The sequence below is a fragment of the Dromiciops gliroides genome, chromosome 2 (genome assembly GCF_019393635.1).
Source record: "Dromiciops gliroides isolate mDroGli1 chromosome 2, mDroGli1.pri, whole genome shotgun sequence".
NCBI classification, from domain to species: Eukaryota; Metazoa; Chordata; class Mammalia; order Microbiotheria; family Microbiotheriidae; genus Dromiciops; species Dromiciops gliroides.
The window spans coordinates 432,008,435-432,027,575 of NC_057862.1; the positions used below are offsets into that span (position 1 = coordinate 432,008,435).

The following is a 19,141-nucleotide window of genomic DNA, read 5'->3' on the forward strand; positions in this document are numbered from 1 at the left end:
TGAATTTTTCAGCCCTGGTGCACCTCTAAGACAATCTAATCCACTAAAATAGTGAGGGGTAGTGACTTGAGTCAGGAGTGGAAGCACCTTCCTTGATGAGATCACAGATCCTGGAAGTCTTGAAATAAATAATTATGTTTATGTCCCAAATATGATCAACAGTGCTACTTTTTATTAGCAAACCAATTATGCATTCTTCCTGAAGACAAATAACAGTGGAATGTGAGTTCCTAAAAGTGGTAAAAATCTAGACTGCTACATGATACAGTGGACCCTAGATTGAATCCTGCCTCACATATTAGCTTTGTCATCCTGGATAAGTCATTTAACTTCTCTCATCCTTAGTTGTTTTTTTGTTTTTAACGGGGCAATGGGGGTTAAGTGACTTGCCCCAGGTCACACAGCTAGTAAGTGTCAAGTGTCTGAGGCCGGATTTGAACTCAGGTACTCCTGAATCCAGGGCTGGTGCTTTATCCACTGCGTCACCTAGCCGCCCCCTCATCCTTAGTTTTTTCATCTATAAAATGGAGATAATAGTAACATCTACTTAACAGTGTTGTTGTAAGAATCAGATAACATGTAAAAAGCTTTGCAAACTTTAAAGCACTAAATACACACTGGCTATTAGCAATATATTTTTTAAAATTTATTAATATTATTAATTATTTAGTGTTTATATAGCACAGGTATCAGACTAAGTGCTATATCCACATAGAGAATATTTTCCAAACAAATTAGAGTGGAGCTTCAGTTATCATAGATCAGAAGTTCTTAACTTTTTTGTGTCATGGATCCCACTGGCAGTTTAATGAACTCTTTGGACCTCTTCTCAGAATAATTGAAGGAAATATTAAATTTCAGTTAAAAGATAGCAAAAATAAAGATGCGATTTTTTCTCATCCAAGTTCATTGATGCCCTATAATCTATTCAGGGACCCACTGGGAGGTCATGGACCCCAAATTAAGAACCCTTGCTATAGACAGTTGGCTGCCCTGACAGTATGAAAATAGGTTATGGCCAATTCTTAATTATCCTCATGAGCTGGTAAATGTTGTTGTCCACTTTCTCCTTTCCCCAACTGTGAATATGCCCTAAGGAGAGTCTGATATTGATACTGTTAAGGACAGCCAGGTGGCTCAGTAAATAGAATCACTAGAAGACCTGAATTCAAATCAAATATCATATACTCATTAGCTGTGTGACCTTGGGTAAGTCATTTAACTTGTTTTCTCATCTGGGAAAATGGGAGAAATAATAGTACCTGACTCACAGAATTGTTGGGAAGATGAAATGAGATAATATTTGCAAAGCGCTTAGCACAGTGGCTGGCACATAGTAAGTGCTTAATAAATGCTTATTCTCTTCCTGCCTCAACTCCATTTCTGCTTTCTCTACCTATTGGATTTTTTTTCTCCGAGTAAGAAGAGTGGAATTCTTTTGTTCTATAGCTGATAAGATGGGATATGTGTGAATGAAGATTGAATCAACAAGCATTTTAAAGCGTGTACTATGTATCAGGGTACTCTGCTAGAACCTAAAAAAACAAAAGGGAAATATTTTGTCCACTCTTGGGTTTTCATTTTGGAAAGCTAGATTGTGTTTAGCTTACAAGTTTTGATTTTAATATATAAATAGATGAAACAGGAAAGTAATTTAGAAGAAACGTCCCCCTTTCTAATGTTCTTTAGTAATACATGAGTATCCATGGAGAGTGTAAAACCATGTTATTATTGTCTTTTTTGGCATTAGTAATAATGAGTTCATATTTAGTGCTTTGTGGATACAAAGTGCTTCCACATTCATTGTTCTCACATAGTCCTAACAACAACCCTCAGTGTTGTTATTCACATGATATTAGAAGACAAAGATTTTACTAAAACCTTCTTAATGATAATAAGTCACATTTATATGGAATTTTAAGGAAATAATATCCAAACTCTATGTAGTGAAACTCCCTGCTTTTTTAAAACCCAAAGGGTCATTCCACCCAGACTTTTCATAAAACCATCTATAAAAATAATTGTTAGCTCATAGTTCTTTCAGATAAAATGTAGAATTTAGTATAACCTTATAATGCATAAATCTCAAACAATAAAATAATATACATGTATCATAAATTAATTTATTTTAATATTTGTAATTTATAAAATAATCATAATAGTATCATTACTCATGTGATACGTAGGCTTTTGGGGCACAGTTCCTCAAAACCTTGATAAGCATTGCCATCTTGGTGTTTTGTTTTGTTTTGTTTTGGCTGTAGCAGAAACCCCCATATTGCACAAATAAGATGTGAACAGTAGTAAAATATGTATCGTGTACCTCTGATAAGCCAGAGAACTCATTATTTAGTCATAACTGAAACATGAGATTTTCTGGCTCAAACAGTTACTTTAGTATACTATCACAAGGCAAGTCTATTGACTGTTCTTGTTCAGATGGAGCAAAACTAACAATATCATATGTCCTTCTCAGCTTGGTTCTTTGTCCATTTGTATTGTGAAATATCTAGGTCTTTATAATTTAATGATAATTGCTTCCATATACCTATCAAATGATTACTTGACTTTCGTCTATTTCAGGTACAAAGTAGACATTTTAAAAATTGGGAAATGTAAAAATATTATGTTGAACTTTTTCATAAAAGTAGCAATAAATAAACGTAGGCATTTAATCTTTATTTTAATCAAGGCATGCAGTTGAGGGTTTTGCATTGATTTATTTAAAATTCTCAACTTTTCAGAAGTATCTACTAAATATTCAAGTTTCAGGAGGTAATTTTTGTCACATAATGAATTTCCCTCATATTTAATATTATCACTAGGAAAAATGATGATTTTTGTTCTTTCTATTTTTTAAACTCCAACACTCTTTGAAGTGCTTTGGCCTGAGAAAGCTAGTGTATTTTGCAGTAATATAGAAGTGCCATGTGCTCTGCTACCTGTCATCACACAATTTTGAAAAAACCTTCCCTATGATGTACTGATTTTTATAGTTTATTGCTCTTGTCATGATTTGAAAAACTGTATATTTAACTCCTCCTATTTCTCAGTTCAAGTGAGTATGCAGCATGCATCATATCCAGATTGCACAAGGGGCCTCATTTTAAAGTTGTATCTATGTTTTGTCATGATATCAACTGAGCTAAATTGATTTAACTCAGTTCTCCCAGAATGTATCATTTCATGAAAACTTTGTCAATTATATTGAAAATTTTTCTTGATGTGGTATTACCACAAATCTTTTATAATATCAGCTTCAACATAATACATATAGTAATCAAATGAGCATCTTTACATCTGTTGCTTTGCCTTTTAATAATACATAATAGGGTTGGGGTGTCTTATGTCTGGGGCCAGATTTGGGCTTGGGGCCTCCTGGGTCCAGGGCTGGTGCTTTGTCCACTGTGCCACCTAACTAACCCATGATGACATCATTAAAATAGGGTTGAGGTGTAGGAGGAATAGACTAGGGGAGGGAGAAGGGGAGAGATGGTCTGGGGAGAGGTAGTTCACATGAAGGAAACAAGAAAAAAGCTTATGGAGGGGAGGAGAAGAAGGGGAAAGAGTTGGGGAGTGAGTGAACCTTAATATCATCAGAATTGGCTTAAAGAAGGACTAACATACATACTTGAGTAGGTATGTATAGTAATATATTTTTGCCTGAGGGAAGGGAGGGAGATAAGGGGGGAGGGAAGAAGGGAAGGAGGGAAGGGCAGATTGGGGGAGAGAGCAGTAAAAAGCAAAACACTTTCTAGGAAGATGCACAAGTATGACATATTGAATTGCTTGATCTCATAGGGAGGGTTGAGGAGGGAGGGAGGAAGAAAAATTTAGAACACAGAATTAGTTCAGGGACCTTGATCTCATGGGGGTGGGCTCATGGAGGGAATAGCATTCATACCCAATTGGGAGGAGTAATCTATTTAACCCTGAAAGAAAGTAGGAGGGGAGGAGGATAAGGAAGGAAGGGTGAAAAAAGGGAGTGCAGAGCAGGGGAGAGGATAGTCAGAAGTAAAACACTTTTAAGGAGGAATAGGTAAAATGAAGATAGAGTAAATGTCATGGGAAGAGAGTGGGATGGAGGGAAATAGTTATGATGATTGATTATAATGGCAAAATGTATGGTACCTACTTTGCTGGGCTTTTATGAAGAAAATTCTCTGTCAAGCTTAAGGTACTATATAAAGGTTATGATGAACAGGATAATATCAGGAAAACCTGGAAAGACCTACATGAACTGAAGCAGAGTGAAATGTACTGTATACAAAATAACAGCAATAGTGGCGGATGATCTGCTGGGAAGCATGTGGTTATTTTCAGCAAGGCAATGATCCAATATAACCCTGAAGGACTTATGAAGATTGCAGCCCATCTGCAGAGAAAGAACTGATAATATCTGAAAACAGATGGAAACACATTAAAAAAATTTTTTTTCTTTTCCTCTTTAATAGTTCCTTAATCTGAAGTTTGGGTTTTTGTTGTTTTGGTTTTTTTTTACTTTTTTCTCTCACAACTAGCTAATATGGGAATTTTTCCATGACTACTCATGTATAACTTATTTTGAATTGCTTGATTTCTTGTGGATAGGGGGTGGGAATGGAGGGAGAAAGAGCAGTTGGAACAGAAAGTCTTAAAAAATTGATGTTAAAATTTGTTTTTACATATATTTTGGAAAATAAAATTCTATTCAAAGCCAAAACAAATAATACATGATAGGGATTTTAGTTTCTCAATTAATTGATTGTTAAAGTTTCAGGTACCAGGTTGGTACAGTAGATACTGGAGTCAAGAAGACCTGATTTAAAATCTGACCTCAAATACTTATTAATTGTGTCATCCTGGACAAATCATTTAGCCTCTTCCTGCCTCAGTTTCTTCATTTATAAAATGGGGATAATAATAGCACCTGCCTCCCAAGCTTGTTGTGAAGATCAAATGAAATAATATTTGTAAAATGCTTTAGTACAAGTGCCTGGCACATAAGTACTTAATAAATGCTTGTTTCTTTCCTTCTTTCCATCCATCTGTCCTCAGGCACATGGACAGTTCTCCTCACAGTATTACCTGTAAGTGGAACAATTTGAAACCATTTGCATATGATTCACTATGTATCATTTCAATTATATCACTTGAAAAAGGGATCCATAAGTTTCAAAAGATTGTATAAGGGACAGGGCAGCTAGGTGGCGCAGTGGATAAAGCACTGGCCCTGTATTCAGGAGGACCTGAGTTCAAATCTGACCTCAGACACCTGACACTTACTAGCTGCGTGACCCTGGGCAAGTCACTCTACCTTCATTGCCCGCCCCCCCAAAAAGAGTCCATGACACCAAAAAAGGTTAAAAAGCCCTTCTGGACCGAGATCACACCGCTTGCTAGTTAGTGGTATAACTAGGACTTGCATGCCGATCAACAAGCTCCAAATACAATATTCTTTATGTTATTCTACTTTGCCTGTGAAATAACCATTTCTCCCCCTCCCTTAGTCAAATGCCTGGTAAATTCAATGAAATAATTAGGTAAAGTAGCGTGCAGAATTATAGTTGTTTAATTAGATTTACTAGTAGAGATTCATTTGAAATGGTTAATCTGGCAGCTCATGCAGAGACTTCCCAAACTATACTGCCCCAAGAATTTAAATACTTAAAACCTTTTTTTGGACAACCATCCTTCAAGTGCTGTGGAAATGCCAAATTTTATGTGTGTGTGTATTTATATGTGTAGTTACATATAATGAGAAGAATACAATTTTTGAAGCCACATTTTTTTTTTAAATGAGGGTCTTGTAAATGGAAGGCACTGTTGTGGGAATTACAAAGACGTTTTCAAGGTCCCTGCCCTCAAGGCACTTAATAATATAGTTGGGAAAAGAAGTCATAAAGACGTGAAAAGTCAAAGATCCAAGGAGACAGTTGAAGACAACAGCAGAAGTTATCAGAAGCCTGTATGTGATCAATTGTCAAATGAATTCTATAGAGAGTAATTGCCATAGTTCAGAGCAGGCTGAGTGACCAAGGAAGGCTTGGCAGAAGATGTAGAATATGAAGTGCTCCTGGAAGAATAGATAGAATTTGGATTAAAGGGAATAAGTTGGATGTAAAGACATTCTAGATTAGTGAAGGGGCAAGCAGAAGTACCCAGTGTGTTTAGGTAATAGTCAGACATGTTTGGCTAAGTTACAGTATTGGAAAGCTTGGGACCAGGTTTTGAGAGGTATTACATTCTAAATCAAAGCTTCTTAAACTGTGGGTTGCAACCCCATATGGGGTCATGTAACCAAATGTGGAGGTTGTGAAAGATTTGACAACAGTAACAGGTTATGTATACCTATTTTATATATGTGTATATACCCGGGGTCACATAAAAATTTCTGGGGCAAAAAGGGGTCACAAGTGGAAAAAGTTTAAGAAACCCTGTTCTAGGATAAGAAGTATGGGTTTTTTTTATTATGTAGGCAGTGGAGAACCCTTGAAGGTTTCTTATTAGTGGACAAAAACCATATACTGAAGGAATAGGATCAGGAGGAGACTGAAAGAAGGGAGACCATCTTGGAAGCTATTGTAGTCATTAGATACAAATGATAAGGTCTGAACTAAGCTGTTGATGGTAGAGATAGAAAGAAAGCAATACAAGTGAGAAATACACAAGGTCTGAATTAATGCCAAAGGTGGGAAACAACTTTATATTTTATGAAGCCTACTGCAGTCCAATACTGCATCAGAGAAATTACTAATATCAAATACAGCTGGCAGACAATTTATGTAAACAACCTAAGTCATCAGGTCATCAGTCATGGTTTTAAATAATTTCTTGTCAGTCTAGATGCACATTTCCATACACTGAAATGTCATTGTAATTTAAAAAAAATTCTTTATCTGGATCTGTGGCCAGTTTAGCTGGACCTTTTACAGAAGTCTAGAAAGGTAGGAAAAGATCAAGTTATGAAGAACTTTAAATGCCAAACCTAGTCTCTCACTCACACACACACACACACACACACACACACACACACACACACACACACACACACACACACTCCTGGAAGGTAATAGCCATCTGGATTTTATTGAGCAAAATGTGTGAGTGAGAGAGAGAGAGAGAGAGAGAGAGAGAGAGAGATACAGTCAGACCTATGCTTTAGAAAAATAACTTTTATTCCAATTCCAGGGAGAGACTTGAGGCAAGGAAACAAGGTGTGTTATTTAAATTATTGTGCTAGACTGTTTTCTAAAATTATACTACTTATATATTAATGGCTATTGCACCCATTTTGGCAGTAAGTATTATTAATTGATATTGCATATTAGTAAAGTATTGACCACGTGTCTACCTAGCTTGCCCACTAGTCTCAGGCCTACAGGCCTAAATAATTACATATCCTTAAGAGACAGCATTCCCAGCCAAGAGGGCAAGCAGAGAGAGAGCAAGCTTCTCATGGTCAAGGCTTTTTATCCTCTTTTGGTAGAGGTGGGTCATCATACATTGATCTAAGCTAATTGGTTATAGGATTATTCACTTCCATTAATTGACATGACTTGAGGGTGGTCTAGAGAGTGTGCTTCTTCCCCTAGCTAAACAAAAGAACCAATCTGCATTCCCCTCCCAGGCACTGAACTAAACTTTCTGGGTTGAGGGGGAGAGAGCAGACAGACTGATTTCTGGATCTTTCCTAGAAATCTATTATTAATAATTATTTTCTCACACAGTTAAAAGGCTATTGTAATAGTCTAGGTGAGAGGTGATGAGGGTCTGAATCAAAGTGTTGGCTCTGTGAGTGGAGAGGAAACATGTATGAGAGATGTTGTAAAGGTAGAAATGACAATATTTGCAGTGGATTGGATATGTATTGTAAGTGAGAGTGAGAGGACATCATAAGCTTGGGTGACTGGGAAAATGGTTCAAAAAAGGGGGTTTGGGGAGAAAGATAATGAGTTCTGTTTTGGACATGTTGGTTTTGAGATGCCTATCGGAATATAATTCAAAATGTTTAAGAGGCAGTTGTAGATTTGTGACTATAGCTGAGCAGAGAGAAATATATAAATTGAGATATCACATGCATAAAGTTGATAATTGAACCCATGAGATCACCTAATGAGCTAATGAGATCACCAAGTGAAAACAGATTGAAAAAATAACACTAATGATTAGTGAGTAAGAATATGGATAAAGAATTAGCAAAGGAGCCTGAGAAGGAGTGGTCAGACAAACAAGAACCATCAGGAGAGTTTCCAGAAAAATGTGATCCTCAGTGTTCAACACTGCAAGAAGGTCAAGGAGAATTAGATGACTCTATTCCTTTGATTTCCCAGGCAAACACCTTTGCTCTAGACTTAGTTTTCTTCCTTCAAAATGTTGACATTATAACTCACCAGTTAGACTTTTTGTTGTTCTTTACTGTGAATCCCTTTCTCTTTTTCCCAGACCTGGGGGTGGGGGGTGGAATCTATTGCCACTCATCCCTTTTCAAACCCTAACTCTGGTTTGCTTGCTTCAGCTACCTTTTCCTCTTCTCTTGTGTGGCTGAACACGGATGGAAGAAGCGGTTCAACTCAAACTCTTATGCTGCTGAGTCCACTATAAATCTATGTTACATTATCTTGAGTAGACCCACCACTGCTGCATGCCAATCTTTTTATACTTTTCCCTGGTTGACTTTCTGTTGTGTTTCCAACAGTGTTGGTTTGTATGTGTGTGTGTTTTTAGACCTTCTTCAAGCCATCTACACTAGTCTTTTCCCTACTTCTCAGCAGAGCACCTAGCCTCATACTGAAAAAAAATGAGTCCACCTTAATCTCACCCATTGTGAGCTCCTTATACTTCCTGTCTCTTTAACATAAGCCCTCATTCTCTTTTGACTTCCTTTCAAGCTATTATCCTATATATCTTCTCCCTTTTGCAGCCAATCTCCTAGGAAAAACTATCTGTATTCACCATCTCCACATCATTTCTTCCCATTTACTTTATAACCTCTTATATTCTAGCTTCTGACCGAACCACTAGACTAAAACTGCTCTCCAAAGTTATCAACAATCTCATAATTGCTAAAAATCAACGATCTATTCTCTTTCTCTTTATCTCTATTTCTCTTTTCAACTCCCATGGATTCCATTTCTATCTGTGATGTTTAAAATATAATGTGGGTCCTTACCTGCCCCCCCCATTTTTGGAGGGAAACTAGATAACTGATAAATTCAGCAACTGTTTAGGCTTTTAAGTATTTATTAAAGTGTATTAAAAGTTAGTGAAGAGAGAAAGGGTGAGAACAGATCTCTTATAGAATAGAAAACCCTAGCTTAGATCTATGTAGGATAGTCAGAGAGAAAACCTTGCCTTTACCTAGCAGCCCACACTTCCAAAAAGAACGCATGAAGTTCTGCCACCACAAGCCGGTTCCCTAATGAAAAGGACTGATCCAGTGAGAGAGCCTCACCTTCCTACTTCCTGTCTCCCCCCCCAAAAGGGAAGGTCCTTCAAGCTGATTGGTTGAGGGTGATCTCCTGTTGATGTCATAGTCCATAGCCTCTGAGAACAACACCCCACTCAGGGCCAACCAGGTGTGGTCTCGATTTAATCATCCTTAAGTAGGTTCTCAGTCAGTTTCTCAGTCTCACCCAATTCAATCAATTCCAAATCAGTCTTCATGTGGGGCCCCTGGGCATCTGCCAAATCCCTTTATTTTATCACATATCTAAATTCTTTTGATCTATACAGCTAGCCCTCATCTCTCCCTAGCTCCAGTTTTGCCTATTGGACATCTCCAGTTAGATGTCCAATGTTAGGTATCTCAAACTTGGTGTGTCCACAAGAAGATCCATCCTTTGCTCCCAAATTTACTTCTTTCAAATTTCTATTTCTATCAAGGATACCACCGTTCTTTCAGGTACCCAGTTTTTCAGCCTTGGAGCCATCCTCAATTCTTCCATTCATCTCTACTGAGTTACACATGTCCCATTTTTCTCCATTTTACATGGTTACCATGATAGTTCAGGACCTTATTACCTCTCTCTTGAACTATGCTGGTAATCTCCAAATTGGTCTCCCTGTCTCCAGCCTCTCCTGTCTCCAATCCATCTTTCATTCAGCTGCCTAAGTGACATTCCTAAATCACTGGTCTTCTTTCCCTTCCCTTCTCAAGAAGCTTAAGTGGTCCTTTATTGCCTCAAAGGTAAAAAACAAACTCCTCTGTTTGGTATTTAAATCCCTTCACAATTTGGCTTCAACCTATCTTTCCAGACTGGAGTCACATAACTCACCCTCCTTCAGCCTACCTTCCAGCCAAACTGCTGGCATATTTGCTCATTTCTATACATAACAATCTATCTCATTTCTGTGCCTTTGCATTGGCTGACTCCCATTGTCTGGAATGGTGTCAGTTCTTGCAACAACCTTCTGGAATTTCTAAACTGTCCCCTTTCCAGACTCACTTGAAGTGCCATCTTCTACATGAGGCCATTCTTCATTCCTTTGGTTGTTAGAAAGCACCACAAATTATTTTTACTTCCCCCAAATTGCTTTTTTTGTTTGTTTGTTTTTTTGTTTTTTTGCAGGGCAATGGGGGTTAAGTGACTTGCCCAGGGTCACACAGCTAGTAAGTGTCAAGTGTCTGAGGCCAGATTTGAACTCAGGTCCTCCTGAATCCAGGGCTGGTGCTTTACCCACTGTGCCACCTAGCTGCCCCTCCCCCAAATTGCTTTTAATATCTTTTGTATTATTTCCAATTTTCTTACCTGTGCACATTTTATTTTCTCACAGTTTGCTCCTTCAGGGCAAGAATGTTTCTTTTTTTTTTTTTTTTTTGGTCTGTTTCCCCCAGTTCCTAGCATAGTAACTGTCTCTAGATAGGAACTTAGTAAATACTTGTTGAATTGAATTAAATTAAATTAAATTAAATTAAATTAAATTAAATTCATAGGACCTGCTGAAGTTGACTTTGTCTGGAATCTCTTTTAGAACCCTAGGTAACCTCCTTGCCATAATGAGACATCAGAGTAGAAACTTAGTAGAGGGCAAACATGACAAGATGAAGAGTCAGCTGAACCAAGCTTAAACAATGCATATGTAAACAGTTGTGTGATTAAAAAGAAAAGGACTTTATCACTGTCTCTGAGACCTGGACAAGTCACTGGGTCTCAGCTTCTCTATTTGTAAAATGAGGGGCTTTGAACTGGAAAATTATTAAGGAAGTTCCTTCCAACTCTTGATATTGTATCATTCTATGGTTTCTTGGGTGAGTTAAGATGACAGATGAGAAAGTGCTTTAAAAAATATCATGCATAAATTGTTGCTTATTACACATAAACAATGCAGACTGAAAGATGTCTTGACAGTGGGTTATAACTACTTAAAAATGATTTTCTTTTCAACGTTCTGTTGCCATCTGTCATGTCAGTTGGATGAGAGTATTAGCTGTTCTGTAGTTCTGTGCAATTTGAGAATACAGAAAGATGTAACCTGTGATCCAGGGCAGCTATTGCCTTATTCTTTTTTCCTCTGATACATTTAACATAGCCAAATTGAATGAATTTTCTTACCTTGTTCAACTAACATGTAGCATATACAGTATTTACTTATTGATCATAGAGATAATGCCTTCATTTTATTTTCTTAATTATTATACATATATACTTAATTCACCTAATGTTTGCAAAGGAAAAATAACTATTCATACTTTAAACAAAGTTGTTGAATTCGGTAGAAAATATCACTGAACACTTGATACACATGAGCCTTCAATATTTGTACAATTTTAGTGACTTATTTTAAAATTGATGTGTTCTTGCTGTTCTCTTACATTGTCATACTTTTTGTAGTTTGAGGCAATAGGACTAGAAAAGACATCACAAAGATACCCAAAGAAAATTGGCCTTGTGAGATGATGATAATGGTGACTACAATGATGTTTATAATTGTTATTACAGTCCTTTAAAGTTTGCAATGTGTTTTTCTCACAACAATCCTATAGAGGAAGTAGCATATTGTTGTCCCCGTTTTACGAATGATGAAATTAGGGCACAGTGAGATGACCTGACTTGTTCAATGCCACGAAGCTCTGTTGCCACAAAGCTCAAAATCAGGTCTTAAATTTTATTCCAAACTGCAAAGACTCAAAACTCATGGAGGCTTCCCATCAAGATCTTAATGTCTTATACTTTAAAGTCAGAGTAAAGAGGTAATTTTTCTTAAGAATCTAGAAATCATCAAAGAAAACTCAACCAATAGCAGAACTAAAGTCTACGAATGGTTATTACCACATAATTTTAGTTTCCTGGTTAAAGGGGAAGAAAATCTGTCTACTTAAAAGAGAAAAAGGAAAAATTCCTTTTTATTTTCTCTTCCTAAGTGTGAGAGTAAGGAGATTTTGAGAAAAATTTTACATGCCAGAAATATATTTTATTTGGTAGCTCAATTGTTACTTGCATTTGCCAAGTTTTATATTTACTCTTATTTGAATGAGAAATTTGTAGCCATTCTTAAAAGACCTGCTTTCTAAACTACACCCCTCAATCTGTAAACACTTGTTTAGTATATCTGTAGCTGTAACAGACATTGTCCTTTGATAGCAGTTTCTGTTAACAGACCTTTCATCAATCAAATCATTGGCATTGTGACTTTAATTAGGAGACTGTGCAGTATTGTGAGCTATTGAGTGATCTGCAAATTCAGCAAATTTCAGTTTACTATGTTATCATCTATGAGAGAAGACATCTATTCTGTTAGGGGCTACATCTTGCTCATTTGACAAAATTATATTAAATGTATTTAAATGATGAACCAAAAAGCCAGCAGTATTTGTTTCCTAAAAGCAAGAAGATGAGAATCAAAGAAGCCAACTACTTTTTGCTCATCATCTTTCAAGTAAAATAATTTGATCAATCAACAAGCACTTAAGTACCTGTTATCTGCAAGGTATTATGCTAAACAATGCAGATACAAAACAAACAAACCAACCAAAAAAAAGAGAATGCCTGCCCATAAGGAGCTAACATTCTATGGGATTAAACAACATGTACACATATAAGTAAATAAAATATTTAACAAGTAATATTGGGAGATGTGGTAGCAGCTGGTTGGATCAGGAATATAAGATGTTTTTAGGGGGGTTGAAAGATAAGTAGGAGCCAGATTGTAAAGGGCTTTAAATGACAGGGGAGTTTATTTTATATGCTATTAAGTGATAGGGACCCACTGCAACTTCTTGAGTAAAAGAATGGCAACGTAAGACATGCTTCAAGAATGAAATTTTGGCAACTATGTGGAGAATACATTAGAGAGGAGAGATGCTAGAGGTGAAAAGACTATCGTAATAGTCCAAGAGAGAGATAATGAAGGCCTGAAGGAGAGTAGTGGCCATGAGTTGAAAGAGAGAAATTTGGAGGTGGAAACATCAAGATTTGGCAAGTCAATGGAGTTTGTTAGAAGGGAAAGAATAGAAAGCAGAGGATAACTCCAAGGTTGAGAATCTGAGTGATTGGAAGGATAATGGTGTCCTCAGCAGAAATAGGGTAGTTCCAAAGAGGGGTAGATTTGGGGGAAAGCTAATGAGTTCTCTTTTGCAGTGCTCATTTTGAAATGCCTATGGGATACCTAGGTTGAGCTGTCCAGAAGGCACTTGGGACTGGATGTAGACTTGGAGCTCAAGACAGATAAGGGCTCCCATAGAGATATGGGCATAATCTGTGTAGAGATGATTATTGAACCCATAAGATCACTAAGAAAGAGAGTATAAAGAGAAGGTGGCCCAGGATAGACTTCTGAGGGACAATAACCATTAGTAGCTCTCCTTCAGATTCCGTGCTGTCCCTGAGCTTCCTTTTAATTCCCACTCTCCTATTTCAGACTGGGCTTCTGCTATTAGAGTCGCTGTCTTGGATTGTGCTGCAGAAGAGAACTATGATACCTGCAGGGACTATGGTATTCATTTTTACCCAACTTTTAGGGTGAGTTGCTTATACACCCTATTATTTGTACTTCATGCTTGAACTAATATATCTTTCCATATAATTTGTACTGGTTCACCATCTGTCAGAACGTTTTTTTTTCAGAACATTTTTTGTAATGAATTTCATCCCAGTTAAAATTTATTACATTTATGTTCCCGTTTTTATGTGTGTTTTGCAAATGCTTCACCCCACCCTAAGCTTCCATCAGAATGTGCTTTGTTTTTGTTAGATTATTTCCTTATTTTAAACTTATAAGAAAGTCTGTCTGGAATACAGAAAAAATGTTTGTAGAATATATAGTGACTGTGCAAAAAAACAGGTATTTGTTTCAATCCTTTTTTAAAAATTAGAGGCAAGGAAACTCAGTATGGTCCCATAAATACCAGCAGATTCTGCTAAGGGTATAGAGGAATCTAATGTACAGTCAACACTACAGTGGCCGATCTCTTAATACAGTAAGACGTAATTGTGCTCTTTCTTCCCACTAGAGGGCACAGTTTAAATTTCCAGCTTTATGGCTCCCTGGCAATTGAATTTCAACCTAAACAAAAGGAACAGAATCAACCAGCATTCTAGTTTTGTTTTTGGTTTTGTTTTTAAATTGGAAATTCCTATATGGCAAGTCAGTTTTATACCCATGTCCCATGTACATAGATATTTCCAAAAAGTAAAATGCCTTTTAACAGCTTTTATGAGAAAAATAATTGATTTTAAAAGGACCTTTTCAACTCTAAAATAATTCCACTAACTTGCTATTACATCTTAACAAGTCACAGCCTCTTTGAGAGAGAGATTAGACAAAATTGTCCCTAAGGCCTCTTCCAGTTCTAACACACTATGGATCTCAAGTATATACTTAACTGAAATTTGAGACTCCCTAATCCTATTAACAATATGAAGATATTGTTGCAACTGAATAGACTGTAAAATATATATCTGTTTGGATGTATAGGCACCATGCTATGGTGGAAAGATTGTTGGAAACAGACTTAGAAGGCCTGGCTTTAAGTCCCATTTCTGATAATTAAGGGTACAAAGTTCGTAGTTCATTTAGCCTTGTTAAGCCTCAGTTTATTCATCTGCAGAAGGGGGTAAAGATACTTCTACTTCCCACCTTGAGAGGGTTGTTGTGGTGAGAGTACTTTGTTAAACCTTAAAGTACTATATAAATATGAGTTATTCTTAACCACTTTTCCACTTATATTTTAGACCATTTTATTACATGGGCTCATTTCTCACTGGAATGGTCAGAAAAATATAATTTCTGAAGGTTTGGTAGTTAAAAACCTGGTTGCTTATTTGTAGAGGAATATTGTTTTAAACCATATCATATTTTAAGGTATATACTATAATTTTGAAGGTGGTAATGCCAATGGAAAAAATTCTTAAATTCATTGAGCCATTTTTGGAGAAAAAAATATGTTTGTAAAGGTGCACATTTTGGGTTGTATATATTCCATTTGTAATATCTATTAGTAAGATTTTTCTTATTTGTTTTATTTTTTCCTTAGTATTTTAAAGCATTTACAAAGGAGTTCACAACTGGAGAAAATTACAAAGGTATGAATATGATCATTATATTTGAAATAGACTAGGGTTATCTTGTAATCTGTTTACATTTAAATGGTCCTTAGGCTACAACAGTGATATTAAACTCAAATAGAGAAGGAGAGGGGTGAGGGTAGTGGCAGTAAACTATACATAAGGATCCCTGCAGGTTGCATATTGACTTAGAAGACCACATATTAACATCTATGTTCTATTCTGTTTTTATTTATTTTGTTAAATATTTCCCTCTTATATTTTAATCTGGTTGTGATCTCACTCGGCACTGTTGCAGCCTGTGTGTTTGACATCTCTGGGCTATAGCACTCACCTTAGGGCATTATATAAGCTGTGTTTGTGTGTGTGTGTGTGTGTGTGTGTGTGTGTGTATGTGTACACACATACATCAATACTGTGACCTATGTGTTGTTTATTTTGGAGAACAAATTAGGAATTTTATAAAGGTTTGTGTTTCTCATTTGTGTTTGGTGTTTGTCATTTAGAAAAGTAGTAGTGGTTTAATTTTTAATTTTTTTTTTCATCAGGAATTGATAGAGAGCCACAAACAGTAAGGCAAACAATGATTGATTTCCTCCAGAATCATACCCAAGGAAACAGACCTCCTGCTTGTCCATCCTTGGACCCTGTTATGTAAGCATATTTATTGGTTGTTAAAAGTGACATTTTTGTCTTCAGGAGAAAAAAATTATATAAGAAATCCAAATTTAAAACTAAAGTTGGTTCTATTTATATACTTGTTTGCCAGAGCCACGTTTCAGGCTTCTATTCCAACTTAAATTTGGGTTAATTTGGCTGCTAGTGGTTATATTAAAAGACTGCTAAGTTCCCTTTTAACTCAAAGATTCTTTGACGCTGTTACCACTTGAAGATGGTGGTAAGGTGGCCAAGTTCTTTTGTAGATTAAATTCTTTTATTTTTTTCCTTCCAAAAGGTCCAGTGACATTTCTCCTCTCTTGGAAAACAGTGGTGGTCATTACATTGCTATTTTGTTTGAAAGCAATAACTCCTATGTAGGACGAGAGGTATGGTATAATTGTTTCATTTTATCTCATCTTAAGAAATTAAAGCATGTAGTTTGGTTTCATTTGTGTAGAGTCAGGGTTCGTATGCAGAAACAGTTGGGTGATTCATAATTTTAGCCTCTTTTCAGTCTTAGTTCTTGTCATTTGGCTGCATTCTGGCTAAATTGTCTTACTAGCTATTTTCCAAATTTGACTTTGCATCTTCCATCTTAATCCATATATCAGTAAACATTTCCTAAGTGCATACAATTTGCCAGGCACTATACTGAACTTTATATGAAAATGGAATAGTCCTTGCCCTTAAGGGGCTTACTTCCAATAAGGAAAGACAACATATGGGAATATACTTGTGTATGTGTGTACCTATAAATATGTATGTACCCACACATATACATGCATATACAGATGTACATATATACACAGAAGTACAGGGTAGTTTGGGGGTGATATACGCCAACATATGATGATGACCTGAATTTCTTCTGGCTTGAATACATTCTGTTTTTATCTTCCTTCTCAGAATCTCTGTCTTCTTTTAAGTCTCAGTTGAGGCACCTCCTCTTTCATGAAGTCTTCCCAGACACCCTCAGTTATTAGTTCTTTCTCCTCAAACTGTCTTGTACTTACTTATATCCTTCCTCATCAAATGGAAACTTCTTAGGGGCCAAGACTTTTTCTTTGTATCTCCATCTCTCAGGATAGTACCTTGCAGTTAGTAGACATTTCGTCTTTGTTAAATTGAATTGAAATGAGGCTTAACCAGCCAGAAAGGTTTTAAGTATAAGACCAAGGACTTCTTATTTAAAGTTCAAAGGTAATTTGGGATATTTCTAACCATTTGAATTCTTTCTTAGATGTCTTTCCTTGTGTTAGGTTCATTGTCATTAAGACTATTTCAGAAAACTTATTTATATCCAAACACTTTATCCACTTTCTATATAAAAAATGAGCTATTTTTCCCCAGACTAGCTGTGTGACCCTGGGCATGTCTCTTAACCCTGGTTACCTTCCCCCCAAAGCTGTTTTTGTGGTGTCCTGCTATATTTTGGGCTCATTTGAAGGCTGTAGAAGTTTACTATTTTGTCATAGTCCAAATTAAACTTTAACACAGTTGTAAGGATAAGTGACTAATGTTTTCTGAGAATCCTTTTCTTAGCAAAGCCAAGAAAAACTTTGTAGGGGCAAATGTTGCAGTTTGTGGATTATCCTGGTCCTTTGTTTTTCTTCTACATGATGGTCATTGTTGTTGCTTAGCCATGTCCAACTCTCCATTACCCCATATGGGGTTTTCTTGGCAAAGATACTGGAGTAGCTTGCCATTTCCTTCTTCAGGTCATTCAGGAAATGGAGGAAAAGAGGGTTAAGTGACTTGACCAGGGTCACACAGCTAGTAAGGGTCTGAGACTGTATTTGAATTCAAGCCTTCTTGGCTCCAGGCCTGGTGCTTTATCCACTGAGCCACCTAGCTGCCCACACGATGGTCAGAGGAAAAGAGAGAGGTGATTAAAGATTTGGGCAAATCAGTTTAACTCCTCAGCTCTTTGAAGAGAGGCTTGGTTGAGGAGAAGCTAAAACTATTTATTTAAAAATGTGATTTTATCTATTTCTGGACTTCGTTTATCCAGCCCCTTGCTATGTCTCATTCCTGTGCTCCAGTGGATTTGTGATCTTCTTGATGTTGGTATATTGGGGGAAGTCCCTGTGATGGGTCTCTGTGAAGAGCTAGATAAGAGTTATGCAGGATAATGGGCAATTTTGAAGTTTGTGATCAGCTCTGTTCTCATAGAAAGTGGAAATTATACTCCCTATGAACTATATATTTGGTAGCCATATATTGGTAGCTATATATTTGGTAGCCAAAATCTTCACTGAAGTCATTCTTGACTCCTTTTGTAGTCAGAGCAGAATTATAATAGACCTTTTAGCATAATGTAAGAAGTAGCATGTTATAGCTTAGCTTTTAGAATATATCTTATCTGGAAATGATCTTCCCTTCCCACCTTTTTTTCTTGTTGAGAAGGTTAATACAGGAAAAATTTACCTTTTCTCTTAGAAGGAAGAATTATTGAATGACTGAATTTTGTAAAGCTGACTTTTATTTTTTCTGGCTAAAGTATTATACATTCTATGGAAGAAATTTATTGGCATATTTTTAGTCACTTTTTTTGGTGGGTGGGCTGGGCAATGAAGGTTAAGTGACTTGCCCAGGGTCACACAGCTAGTAAGTGTCAAGTGTTTGAGGCTGGATTTGAACTCAGGTCCTCCTGAATCCAGGGCTGGTACTTTATCCACTTTATCCTAGCGGCTCCTTATTGGCATCTTTTAAAAAAGAATTTCTTCACTTGAAAACTTATTGTGAAGATAGCAGTTATATTTGTGAATTATAGTAGAAAAGTATTCTATACTTGGGCTAAATATATTTCTATTATCTCTGAATTTTAGGTAGCCATGCTAAGCCTTTCCCTTTCCCTATAGGTAATTGAGACCATGTTCTATACCAAAGCTTCTTAAACTGTGGGTTGCTTCTCCATATGGAGTTACGCAATTGAATGTCAGGGTCATGAGGTTGTGTATACCTGATTTATATACCTATAATACTCAGGGTGGTGT

At 36.6% G+C, this 19,141-nt stretch overlaps 1 protein-coding gene across 1 annotated transcript in view; it reads left to right on the forward strand.

The window, feature by feature from the left end:
- QSOX2 (quiescin sulfhydryl oxidase 2) overlaps positions 1 to 19,141 on the forward strand; it is an 83,659-nt gene that overhangs the window by 34,971 nt on the left and 29,547 nt on the right. Inside the window, exons 2-5 of the mRNA XM_043986339.1 lie at positions 13,840 to 13,940; positions 15,455 to 15,503; positions 16,034 to 16,139; positions 16,441 to 16,531. Of these exons, the coding sequence (XP_043842274.1) occupies positions 13,840 to 13,940; positions 15,455 to 15,503; positions 16,034 to 16,139; positions 16,441 to 16,531 (347 nt within the window). The remainder of the gene's footprint in view (positions 1 to 13,839; positions 13,941 to 15,454; positions 15,504 to 16,033; positions 16,140 to 16,440; positions 16,532 to 19,141) is intronic.